Source organism: Ascaphus truei, chromosome 3 (assembly GCF_040206685.1).
Source record: "Ascaphus truei isolate aAscTru1 chromosome 3, aAscTru1.hap1, whole genome shotgun sequence".
NCBI lineage: Eukaryota > Metazoa > Chordata > Amphibia > Anura > Ascaphidae > Ascaphus > Ascaphus truei.
Window position 1 is genome coordinate 224,813,972 of NC_134485.1, and position 12,981 is coordinate 224,826,952.

At 41.5% G+C, this 12,981-nt stretch overlaps 1 protein-coding gene across 11 annotated transcripts in view; it reads right to left on the reverse strand.

Annotated features, from left to right (window-relative positions):
* Positions 1-12,981, reverse strand: part of FRMPD4 (FERM and PDZ domain containing 4) — a 585,463-nt gene that overhangs the window by 169,366 nt on the left and 403,116 nt on the right. For 6 of the 11 annotated variants that reach the window (XM_075590230.1, XM_075590228.1, XM_075590229.1 and 3 more), the window contains exons 3-4: positions 9,670-9,830; positions 2,288-2,390 (exon numbers count right to left, since the gene is read on the reverse strand). The exons of 1 other annotated variant lie outside the window; for it this stretch is intronic. In XM_075590230.1, the coding sequence (XP_075446345.1) occupies positions 2,288-2,390; positions 9,670-9,830 (264 nt within the window). The remainder of the gene's footprint in view (positions 1-2,287; positions 2,391-9,669; positions 9,831-12,981) is intronic. 4 more of the 11 variants (XM_075590236.1, XM_075590234.1, XM_075590238.1 and 1 more) reach the window with 1 other exon arrangement.

Here is a 12,981-nt window from a genome sequence, read left to right on the forward strand (position 1 = left end):
TCACTTCCAGTAGACTCACTGGCATCCCCCAAAAAGGTGTGTAAGTCTTTGGTCCTGCTGCTTCCGGCGGCACGCGTAGCCGCGTACGCCCCCAGCCCCTTACCTGCAATCTGTTGGTCCCCGCTGCCTCCTCCCTCCGTGGTTCACTACGTGCTACCAGAAGGTGGTGTTCTGAAGCGTTGACGCGTCACGTGGTGCGCGTGTGAGCCAATGAGGAGGTAAGGAGGGGAGCAGGGAAGGAGCTATGGGAGGTAGGCGGCCTGTTGAGCTGTGTGTGTTTGTCATGGCTTGTTTTTTTTTTTAACTTTTGGCCGGCTCAGTTTCATTCGGGAGGAGGGAGGAGTGAATGCTGAATGCTGAATTCCGTGTGTTGTGTTTTTTTTTAGTTTGGCCGGCGTCAATCAGAGGGGCACTCCACTGAGCAGGAACTAGTCTGGGTGCATGTGTTGTTTCACTCTCCCCTCTGCAGACCCACTTCCTAGGCAAACACCCTGTGTTAATGCCTGGCTTGCTTGGGAGGGAAAGTGTTTGTGCAAAGATTGACTCAGGGGGGAAAACAAACATATGTTTGTTTGGCCTGTGTCCGTCGTGGCCCCGCCCCCCGTCCCATTTTGGCCACGCCCCCCGCATGCAAAAATGCTCCCTGTGGACCGCAGATAGCATGAAGTGCCTCTCAACACGCCGCCTGTATGCAGTGCGGGCACGCTGTCTGAGGCAGCGGGGCCTTAGCCTAAAAAATGCAGAGGGGATTGCTGCCTTAAACATTCAACTTGAAACGATGTGCATTTTTTACAATGTTCAGTGTGTTTGCTATAGTGAGGCCTTTGTTAAAAGTACTATTCCAAAGTGCGGGGAAACAGTTTCAGGTGAGGAGAATCCTGTTTGTGCAACCAACACAACATGGAAAAACTATTTCTCCTCTAAGATGTTCATAATGCAATTCTCCATTTAACGTGATAGCCAAGAACAGTGGAAAGACAACGTTTCACCTGATGAAAGGTCCATATGGGACCTGAAACGTTGTCTTCCCACTGTTCTTGGCTATCACGTTAAATGGAGAATTGCATTATGAACTTGTGAGTGGAGCTCTACTTTGCATCTCTGTCTTAGAGGAGACCTGTACTTTGGAGAAATTGTTTGCCTTTGTTAAAAGGAAATGCAATGACAGTACTGACAGACAATGTAATCTGATGGTAGTTACTGTAAGTAAGCAGCATACAGTAGTCCCAAGATTTTTTGTTATAACAAGGGAAGCAAAAGTATACAATATTTTTGAAATGTTATGTAGCTGAACTCTGCTAGAAAGTTATTTATGGCACTATGATTCCAGTCATTGTGTTATATTGTTATGTACAGTACAGACAGAGCAGGTTTTACTTCACTCGCTGGCAGCTCTGGTGAAGGATGATGCCCTAATTCTGCCCCCCTTTGGCATGCAGTCACTTTAAATGAATCGAGTCACCACCAGCTAACGACTTATGCATCTCCCAACTTAACGTGTTTGCGGATAAAATTACGCATGCTACATCTGTGCTAAGTAGTAAAAAAAGAACAAGTGATATGCATTCTTGTTGTCCAATACAATTGCTCAATTCTAAAAAAAAGTAGAGGAAAATGCACAAAGATTAACATGTCAACTTGAAGATATGTATTTGTGAAATTGCCTTTGCTCTATTATAATTGTTGTATTACAGAATATAAATGTTGTACTTTATTCTTCTGGGAATGGATTTTTTTAACCAATGCAATTTAGTATTTAATCCGCTTAACACTACTGTACTTTTCTAATTATTGCACTCGCTGTGATTAAATGTGGTTTGGCCATTCGATTTGATTTTTCATTTATTTACAGAGCTTTACATGCCTCCTTGCCTGTAATGCATCCATTTTTTCTGTCATGTATTGAGCAGGATGTTGGCAGGCTTCTAGTATATATACGGGGACACTAATTAATCTGAATTACAGCAATCCGAATGAGCCAATGAAAAGCCACATAACTCCGCTTTCCTTTGATCGACTTTAGACTAGGATAAACAAGTTTAAAATAGTAATAAGGCTATTACTAAGGATTCTGTAGCGTTATCTTTTGCATGATGCCTTTCTTCTGTACTCTTGACATTTTACATTTACAATTTACATTTGTTCAGTGAGCTGAATTAAAAATTAATTTGAAAGAAAGCATACTACACTGTAGGTGCTATTGCCTTTGAATGTTTTAGCACTGGTTGACTGAGACTCGTTGCCTTTCTGTGCTTCAATTAACAAAAGTTGGAACCATAGAAAGTACCTGACAAGGTCGATGACTCGCTCCCTTGGAGCACTGCTGACTGGCTCATCATTTATCATTATTATTTGATCTCCAGGGACTAAATTTCCTTCAGAGGGTCCACCTGCAGTCAGAGGAAAGTAAAACAAAAGTTACTAGGCCGTTGGAATATTTAAATAAATGTGTTTTTTTTTTCTTGCATACTCTGTGATATTGTTGTTATTTTGTTATCTTTCTATGAAATACTTTAATCCCCCAAAATTGACATGAAAACATTCTCTAGTAAAGTAAACGTCATTGCTGTGAGGTAAATCTTTGCTGTGAAAGAGTTAAACAATTCGTTGTGCTCTCCAATTTTCCTGCCAACCTGGGATACAGTTCAGAGGTCCCGCACCCATAACTAGTCATTTATGTCTGTCTCCTCCTCTATTCGTTATATACGCATAACTCATAACCACCTGTAGAGTTGTTATACTGTACAGTACAGTACATCCCATTGAGTTGGGATCATTTTACCAACCAATGTGCACTTGTCATGGGGCATAACAGAGAACAATCTGAAAATAATACAGTATGTCTGTGTTACCCCAGGTAAAAACTAATGCTAAATTATTATACATGCCTGTTTCTCAATCATCAACATTTCATTTTTTGCATTCAAGTGATGCTAATGGAATGCTTTGAAACATGCACAACTAGCACTTAAAGACTAGTGACCCTATGTGCTGAGATAATTATGCCAATTATATACCCATTATAAGATTATTGGTTGGCAGCACATCATATATTTGATGTAATCACATGATTTGCTCCAAAACATTAACTTCATATTTAGTAGGGACCTATTCAACTATCTCATTGAACACAGCCTGTCAGATGAATCCTCCTGCTGTAAATAGTAGTAATTCTGCCTTCTGCTTCATTTGCTACCATGTAATAGGTCCTAAACAGCAGCGCTTCAGTTTAAGCACACACCGTGCAGCTTAACAGTTAGGCCGAGTCCATACAAGGACAGGCCGTGCTGAGGCGTGCGGACGCTCAGCGCTGAGCCCCTTCATCCTCAATGAGGATGCCTCGAGAGGGGGCTCGCGCGAGCGTCCGCAGGCGTGCGGAGGCTTTGGAGTTTTCAGCCGAGCGCCAAGCTGTTTTTCAGCGCGCTGTCGGCTGAAAACTTCCAATGAGAGTGGGGCTGCGTCAACGTCACGGCGCCGTGACGTCGGCGCCGTGATGTCAACGTCAGTGCGTCGCGGGCGATTGGCCCAGCGACGTCACTGCCCCGCCTCCCTCAGTCTCCCCCCACCTTTGATCGCGGACGCTGGCTCGCCTGTATGTGCATGGAATCGCACAGCTTCTGCAGGCGAGCCTCAGCGTCCGCGCGGTTCAGCCCGGCTCCCCCTCTCTATGGCCCGGGGCTTAGACTTTCATTTTCTGAAACACCAACTGAACCAGCAAAACACAGTGTTTCTGAAAAACGGACCACACACTAATTTGGAATTCGCCTTCAGTTGTTGAAGCAATTGTTATTGCAAGTGTTATTACGGTCTGGTGGCAATGGGTGCTTAAGACACAATAATTGAGAAATATATTACAGGTTGACTTCAGTAAACTGTTTAATAACTTTTTTAGATTTAATAAACTACACATTACAGATATGTACAAATATGACACAAACATTAGGAATAACTATGCTACGTTTTCACTATAGCTATGCAGTAAAGTGTTCTACTTTTAGTTGAAATGTCATTTATTTATCCTTTCATGAAAAAACAACAACTAATAGGAACAGAAAACAAAAACAAGACCGCTGTCCTTTGAATTATTAAACTGATTATCTGTCTGTTAATGAATTTTTTATCAGTAACATTGACTTTTTAATGTCTCAATGTCAAAACATTGTTGTATTAGCAATGATTTTAAGTAACATATGTCATTAGTAACAATAATTGAATTGAGATACTGTATTCTATTATTGGCACTATGCATGATATAACATAAAATAAAATTCCTACTTACATTATAAATACTGTATACCATATTAAAAAGTTTAACAAATTACTGAAATAGTTATCAGCCGGTAGAATGGTACTGGATTAATAGAGGTAAGAATTCATAAATAGAGACCTAAAATATTACTTTTAATAAATCAATTAAAACTATAAAAATCAATGACACTCTAAAATCATGTATAGCTACTGCCTGTGAACAGTTAAAATGTAGAGGCTTGGGTAGGGAGGCAGGGCTGTGTTTGTCTCATAGAGTCCACAGATAGAGTTAGTGTCACATGAAGCGACTGCGGGGCTGCAGTCTAGTGGCTCAGGACTGGCTGCCAGCAGTAGCGAGGTCAGTAAACAGGCCTTTGCATGAGAGGCAAGCACGGTGAAGTCCGAAAAGACAAACAGAAAAGGCACGGAACGGCAGCGAGCTTGTCGAAAGGGAGGACCGGCGGTACTCCAGGACCGTGAATGAACGCGACCAGAGTTCAATCCCAGTCAGGGACATTCCTGACAATTAGTGACTTTCCGATCGGTCTGCTACCACAGTAAAGAAGCCCGCTCTGTGCTGGTTTCCTGCTTGAGTGATGCAGCTGCACGTGACTAGTGCATCACTAAGTCCCTCGAACTCTGACTTGTTGGTCCCAACTCTCTCGGCATGACGTATGTTTCCCTCCACTCATGGAACTTTGTCAAGGGCAATCAATAGATCGCTTGCACCCTGCCACCAACCAAGCCCACTGCATTTAAAGCATCAGTTTCATAGAAAACACACCACCAGGCTTCAATTCACCCTGGATGCTAATAAAAGGATACATATTAATGGGCTATGACAGGCTATTTTCTAAATGAATATATTGGGTAAATTGATCCTGAAAACATTCTAAAATAATTAGAGAGAACAAGGGCTTACAGGAACATTGTAGTAGCAGTAGAAAAATAGAGAAAGGATTGTATTTTAGCAATGTTGTGGAGAAAGAGGTGGCAAGATTTAGCAACAGGTGAGGGGCGAACGGTAGTGTCAGGGTATTCAACACCCTAGGTCAGGGGTGCGCAAACTGGGGGGGCATGCCCCCCAGGTGGAGCGCAAGATTTTCCAGGGGGGTGCGGCAGTTGCAGAGGCCCCGTGCTCTTCACGAAGGCCTTTAAATTAAATGCTGGGGGATCGTGTGAGACCTCCAACTTTCCTCACCTTGTCTTCGGCGATTCAGCGTCAAATGACGCTGCAGGGTCACGTGAAACACACATAATTAACTGTCTTGGGAAATAATTATATCTTCCATGATGCCACGTCAACTGAAAACATTTAATTTGGTACTTTTTTTCACTCCTCCTCCATTTCCTTAACCAGCCTCCTCCATCTCCTCCCCCATACTCCCCTCCTCCTTTCACTCTCCCCCACTCCCTCTCCTCTCACTCCCCTGTCCCTCTCACTCTTCCCTCCTCTCACTCCCTCCACTCTGCCCATCCTCTCACTCCCCCCATCCTCCTTTCCACCAACTCTCCCGTCCTCCTCTCACTCTCCCGCACTCCCACTCCCTGCATTTCTCACCTCCCCACTCCTCCTCTCACTCCTCCCTCCTTTTACTATCCCCATACTCTAACTCCCATCTCCTCTTAGTCCTCTCACTTGCCCTACTCCTCCCCTCACACCCCCACTCCTCCCTCCTACTTCTCTCACTGCATCCCACTCCTACTCACACACCCCTCCTCCCACTCCCCTCCTCCACTCACTCCCCCTCCACTCATACCCCGTCCCTCTCACTCCCTCCCTCTCCTCCTCTCACTCCCCCACTCTCCCCTCCTCCTCTTACTCCACACACTCTCCCCTCCTTCTCCTCTCAGTCACCCACCTCTCACCCCAGACTCAATTAAAAAAAACCTACCTGGTTGGCTGTGGGAGTGGAGATAGATGAGAGGAGAGAGGTTAGTGGAGCAGTGGCAGACAGCAGAAGTTATTGAAGACTTCCGGGTCAGACCGCTGGGGCGTGCTCCTCCTCCTCTTCTTCTGCTCCCGCCACCATCCTCCTCCTCTACCAGCCTGTTCCACTCCCAACACCCATCTAGGCACCTGCCATCAATTGTCGTCGCTGTCCTCCACCTCCCAAAATATGCCACCCTAGGTGACCGTCTAATTCGCCTAGTTGTTGCACCAGCTCTGCATCTAAACAACGCACTTGAGGAACTGAATAGTTAGTGGAGTTACTGATGGGGAAAAAGGCACAATAGGGCTTGACATAGTGGGGTTATAAACAGCTCTAGATTTGAGTACAATCTCGTAATAATTATTTTGATCAAGCCCTATTGTCATTTTTCTTTAAAAAATATACCTCTGCGCTTTGCTTTTGACATCTGTTTTCCTTGCCAAAAGCGCATTAAATTATGGGTCCTATATAAACTCATGTGTTTGCTCATTTGTATTCCCCTATCAAAATGCTTTATATCAGCACTGTCCCAAAATGTGGGATGGCATTTGGAACAGTCTGGAACAGGCTGCGTGCAGCATATGAATGAGATTGGGAACTGTAAATCTAAACATACAGTAGCTTCATTAATCTATAAGATACTTTGCTTACATTTAATTTAAACAATATTTGACTTTGTAAATATCACATAAACATTATAGAAAGTATTTTTCTTAAAATATAGTTTCTAGTAGTAAAATGAATTACAGTGAAATGTATATTTAAATCATGATAGACTATTTCCTTATCTGCTTTCCAATCAATCTCTTAAATGCACTGTTGCTCAAGAGCTGCAGGAAAGCTACAATATTTTGTAAGCATTACTAAATGGAACTAAATAAGGTTTTAACTGACTTAGCTGAGTATTTGAGTTAAAGCAAAATTGCAAGCATACTGAATCCCCTATTCACTGTATTATATACTGTATTTACAATAGCATATTTAAAAAGTGCATAATAATGAATTAATAATTGATATTTGCTCATTCTAGTTAATTTAAATTTAAACAGAATGACATCCTTTTTGTATTGAAAAAAAACCCACCAATAATGCATCATATGTATATACATACGATGCACATTTTTTAAAGGATTGTATTACTTTTTAGCACCATAATCTTAACATCCTGTCTCCCATGCACAGCTGCCAGGATCCGATTAATAGAATACACATACAGTACTGTATTGGTATCAATAGTACATTGACGTTATTGCAGGATATCTTGGTGCTTGGTCTGTCTCAAACCAAGTGCTTGCAGATACACTGGGTACCAATAGAAAGAGTGGTGTGCTAGTGATATATATTATGAAGTTTTATCTTATAGCACATCAAGCATTCCCAGTTCTGTAATCACTGACACCAAATGTAGGAAACCTGCTTATCAAGTTTTTTTTTTTATATATATTTAGCCAGATGCCCCATCCCTGAACTGTCAGATTTGATTATGTATGTATATATTTATTTGTATAGCGCCATTCGTGTACAGTACGTAGCACTTTACAGCAGTAACACACAGCAGGAACAGATGCTTCAGGCATAAAAGTAACAATGGGAAAAGGCGTCCCTTGTCCGAGAGAGTACCATCCAAGTAGTAAACATACAGAAAAATGCATCAAAGTAATTAGTTGTATAATATGTTGCAAGTATATCAATAAATGAATTGTTTACACACAAATAAATTGCTATATATGTGTGTAAATGTACAGGTGTAGTCAGACTTACTGCCTGCTGTGCTGCGGCTGGAAAAGCAAAAAGCCGATGCTCCGGAGACCGTGTCTGCCGCGGTCGCGTTGCGGGGGTTCATGTTTCCATATTGGACCCCAACAGCGTTAATCATCCGGTACTGGGACAGCCACGGTCACGTTACCGCAGCTTGCTCCAGTGCCGGAAACAATTTGTCTTGCTACATCTGTATATACACTTTTGAAGTATTTTGGCAGCCAAATTGCTTACAGTATAATTATAATGGATAGAAAAAAAAAAATCAATAGATATACAAAATTGCAGATTTTGTCTAAGCTGGTCATTTTTTGTCAATAGTGCAAAATAATTTTATACTACACTATAATAAAAAATTATACCATGGATGAGTTTACCAAACTCGGAATTTTATAATGTTCTGAAGAATTTTAGAAACTTGAAAGTGTTTATTATATTGAAATACCTGCTTTTATGTACAGTAGCATTAAAGCAGCAGTCTGCTTTCATAACCATTTTTTATAACTTATTTTTCTCTTCTTGCCCCTGCCAGCGCTGTTTTTATTTTTTTATATCTGATATTCTGCTCAGGAGATATAAGCATTTGAAATATTAAATGTCTGCAAGGTTAAAACGGAGCTCTACAGGTTACCATTGTAACCTCAGATGCTACAGACTAAGAAACATGATTTTTAACGCTAAAAAAACCACATAGGGGCTAATTCTGTAAGGAGTGATAAACGCAGATGACGTTCTAGCATGTGAAAAGCCCCATTGATTTGCCTGCGATATCACGTCATCGGCGGTTATCGAATAAGGGCCCTAGAGAGAGACAGAGAGAGCAGGGCATGTTCAAGAGGCAAGATACTAACTTGCAGCCCATGGGCCAAATGCTCACCATGAAGGGCCTTAGGCCATGTCCCCAGTGGCCGCTGTGGCACACGCTATGGTGTGCGTGCCACACACCACAGCACAGCCCTCTATGGGGAAGGCCCCAGTGCCTGTATGTGTGTGGGCGCGCAAAACGCTTTTATGCGTACACTGGCAGGGAAAACAAGAATTTTGCCTTCCCATGCTGCGACGCGATTACGTGGTCGGCGGGCAGCTATTGGAAAGGCAGATATGCCCCGTCATGGCCCCCCCCCCCCACGCATCCCATTGCTCCCCTACCGACCGCCGATCGCGACTTTTATCTGTGCATACGCCGCCAGGTCGCCAGGTGCGCGTGCAGCCATAAATACCGTAGCCTTAATGTAGCTCTGGGACTCTCTGCTCCTGCTGACTTCACACTAGTTTCTCAGGCATCTAACTGCAATTGTACATATTGAAACTCACTTGTGGGTCAAGGTAATGTAAATATACAGCATATTGTACAGCTGTTACACATGCTAGCAAAATGTTAAAATATAATTATTTCAGGTCTTTAATTGTGTCTAAAATGACATTGCAATTAGCTTGAGGCCCTTCTAAATGTTTTCTAATCTGGTGCCTTCAGAGAACTAGTTGAGTTTCTTAGGGGGGGTCGCTGCTTTAACACATGGAGTTGCTGCTGGGTCACATGGAAGTGCTGGTACTTTCTTCTGCTGCTTTAGCAGAAAGTAGCTAATATCATTGTTGACTTACTGTAGATTTCTTATGTTTTGTTGTTTGGTATCAGTATCCTAGTAGATAAAATAGTAGCAAAATTCAAATGCACTCTCAACAAAAAAAAGAAGAAAATATATGTATTTGCTTGAAAAGAATAGCTCACCTGGTGTTACCGAGCGAACAACAACAGGTTTTTCACTTCCAGCGACGAATCCAAAGCCAAGAACTGGATCTCTCCTCATTTCCACGTTACGAGGCGGCGGAGGGTTGATTTGGCAGCTTTCAATTCGCGGGTCTTCAAATGTCACCGTTTGTGTCAAGTGACTGTGAAGAAAGAAATTCCATCAAAAAAGCTATGGATGAACTGTGCAGGTTAGCTTAATAGTTCAGTGAGCAACTGAGTGAATAAAAAGTCCAGCATTTCCCACGTTGTGCCATTGGGAGTCTAACTTTTTCGCAAGAGTTAAATTCCCAGTTGATTTGTTTGTTGATTTGGATATGTGATGCAATTATATGTTAAACATAATGTTAAATACTGTAATATGTTTAAATTATATATGTGCATATGTTACCCAGAAGCTGCAAAGTCAAAGCATATGGTAAAGTTGTTTAAAAGGGAGGTGATAGCGATGGTGAAAAACAAAGATAAATTAAAATGAATTAAAGTAATCACATTTTCACTGACTCTTTTAACATATCTTTTCTTCTGGTGTACAAGATACAGAGCAGACGACAAACAGTAACTAACTTGAATACATACACAAACTCATCTCTGCTATGCCCAGATGTTCTGCATACTTCATATTCTGTGCATGTTCTAGTTTGTTTGTTGTTTAGTTTCAAGCTACAGCACAATTGTATTACCAATGATGTATTTTATGTTCCCAGGTAAACCCGATCACAGACAGATAATCGTTATTTGGCGTGACTAAAATGTTTTTCTCTCCTATACTGTATTTTTTCCCCATTGTCCTTAGACAGTAAAATGAAGTGTGCACTCTAACTTGGTTTAATGATAGCTTTAAAGCAAAAGTTAAAAGAGTGCAATATTGAACTGAGAAAGTATGGTAAAATGCTTATTTTGTGTTTCATGTTGATCTGCTGTATGCAGATGTATGTGACTATTCTTTAGTGAATACTATTGGTTATTAACCAACTAACCATTACTATTTACAGATGCTTGATACACTAAATGTGTGGGTGCTTCCATTACTGCTCCATTTTGTGTTTATAACAATTAGAATTGAGCTTACCATTCCTCCACTAGTCCTTACTGATTTTAAAGCAATAGTATTGGGTACATTAGAACCTCGTAAAATTATTTATTACATTTGTCAATTATATATCACTCTACGTTGCATAAAGAAATGCATTCTACAAAAGTGATTAAACCCTTTCCTCCTTCTATAGTACAAATGAACATTGAGATGGTATATTCTTTGATAGTGTAAATTATCCAGGGCAAAATAATTATGATTAAGGAACGCATCTTCTAAATGTATTCCTATTTGGAAACTGTACATTATTACTCTACCTTTGGGGACTAAAAAGCAGATATTAGCACCTTTCTGTCCCACAGAAGTATATTTACATGCTTGTTTAACATGTGACTTCTTATGATTAAATTCCTAAAGGAGAAATAAATCAAGTATTGTCATGTATTAAATTGTTTTTTTTTTTAATGTCAGTTACACTAATTAAGGATTTACCCTTTTCTTATTCACATGTGCTTGGGCCGAAATCAGGGGCAGCTGTGGGTACTATGACAAACACCAATTACATATTAATAGAATAATAAAGAAAAGAGAATGAGTGCTTGACTAATCAAATGTAAGAAAAAGAGCGAAGGGAAGTTGCTAAAACCAAATGGTTCTCTATACATTCCTAATGAAATATTACACAATAAAAAAATTCTTCAAAGTGTATAGCAGTAAGTTCAAGTTATAAAAATCTGAAAGTCAGAGGGCCAGTCAAAATGGTCTAGGACTTATAGCTGCCAGCATCTTGTCACAGCCATCACACCACTGCAATTTAGCCGCAGCCATCCCGCCACTGCCATTCAGCTGCAGCCATCCCGCCACTGCCATTCAGCAGCAGCCATCCCGCCACTGCCATTCAAACGCAGCCATCCAGCCACTGCCATTCAGACGCAGCCATCTCGCCACTGCCATTCAGATGCAGCCATCCAGCCACTGCCATTCAGATGCAGCCATCTCATCACTGCCATTCAGCTGCAGCCATCCCGCCACTGCCATTCAAACGCAGCCATCCAGCCACTGCCATTCAGACGCAGCCATCCAGCCACTGCCATTCAGATGCAGCCATCTCATCACTGCCATTCAGCAGCAACCATCCCGCCACTGCCATTCAAACGCAGCCATCCAGCCACTGCCATTCAGACGCAGCCATCCAGCCACTGCCATTCAGATGCAGCCATCTCGTCACTGTCATTTAGCCGCAGCCATCTTGACACTGCTATTAAGCTTCAGCCATCCCGCGACTGCCATTCAACCACCGCGCCATCCTGCTGCCGGACGTTTTGCAGCACAGGTAAGCACCTAACCTTAACCCTTACCCTAAAACGCCTTATCAGACTACTTACCCTAAAGTTAACCCCTAATTGAACTCCTTACCCTAAAACCTCTAATATTAACCCAGAGAATGTTATGTAGAACCGGAGCACAGCCAGAGTAACCAAAGAAAAAATAAGGGTAATCCAGGGCAACTCAAAATAGAGATAATTTATTGTGCAGCTGAAATGGATGATAGAAAACGCACCTACGCGTTTCGTGCATTTGTTGGCATATATATATATATATATATATATACATTTTATTATATTTACAATTAATTATATACTTATAGATTTCTGTACCTAATAGTCTTGTCCATTTATCTTATTAGTATATGTTTTTTACCTTTTTCCAAATTTTGAACTCTTAATAACCATTATACTTTTGTCGTTTCTCTAGGACTTTCTGGTCCTCAAACTGCATATCCTACAGATGAAACAAGGGGCATCTATATTCTATATACATATTGTTATGTGTAGATATGTATATATAAAGAACTCTTTTAAAAATGCAGACATACTGTATACAGTTATGTCCATCTGGCCAGGAATAGAGATACTCCTTGTTTATATATATATTGCATTCCCAGTAAAATCAACCCCACACTGATGAGACCCATCAAGGTCGAAACGGCTGTCTGTGGGTGGTTTTCTGGGTATGCACCTTAACCCTGGCTGTGCTCAAAGCTGTGACCATGCAGCAAGCTTAAGCCTATAGGGAACCATGTTAAAAATGGTTATTGAGGCAAAAAGTGACACTGTGTGCTCATTTGCATGTCATTTCCCAGAATCCCTTGCTGCAGTGGAAGTGCTGTATGCTGGGTGATAATGGGGAAAGGCGGGGTTGCAGACCTGCCTAAGACATGCAGATGAGCATACAGTTATATTTGCATATATATATAT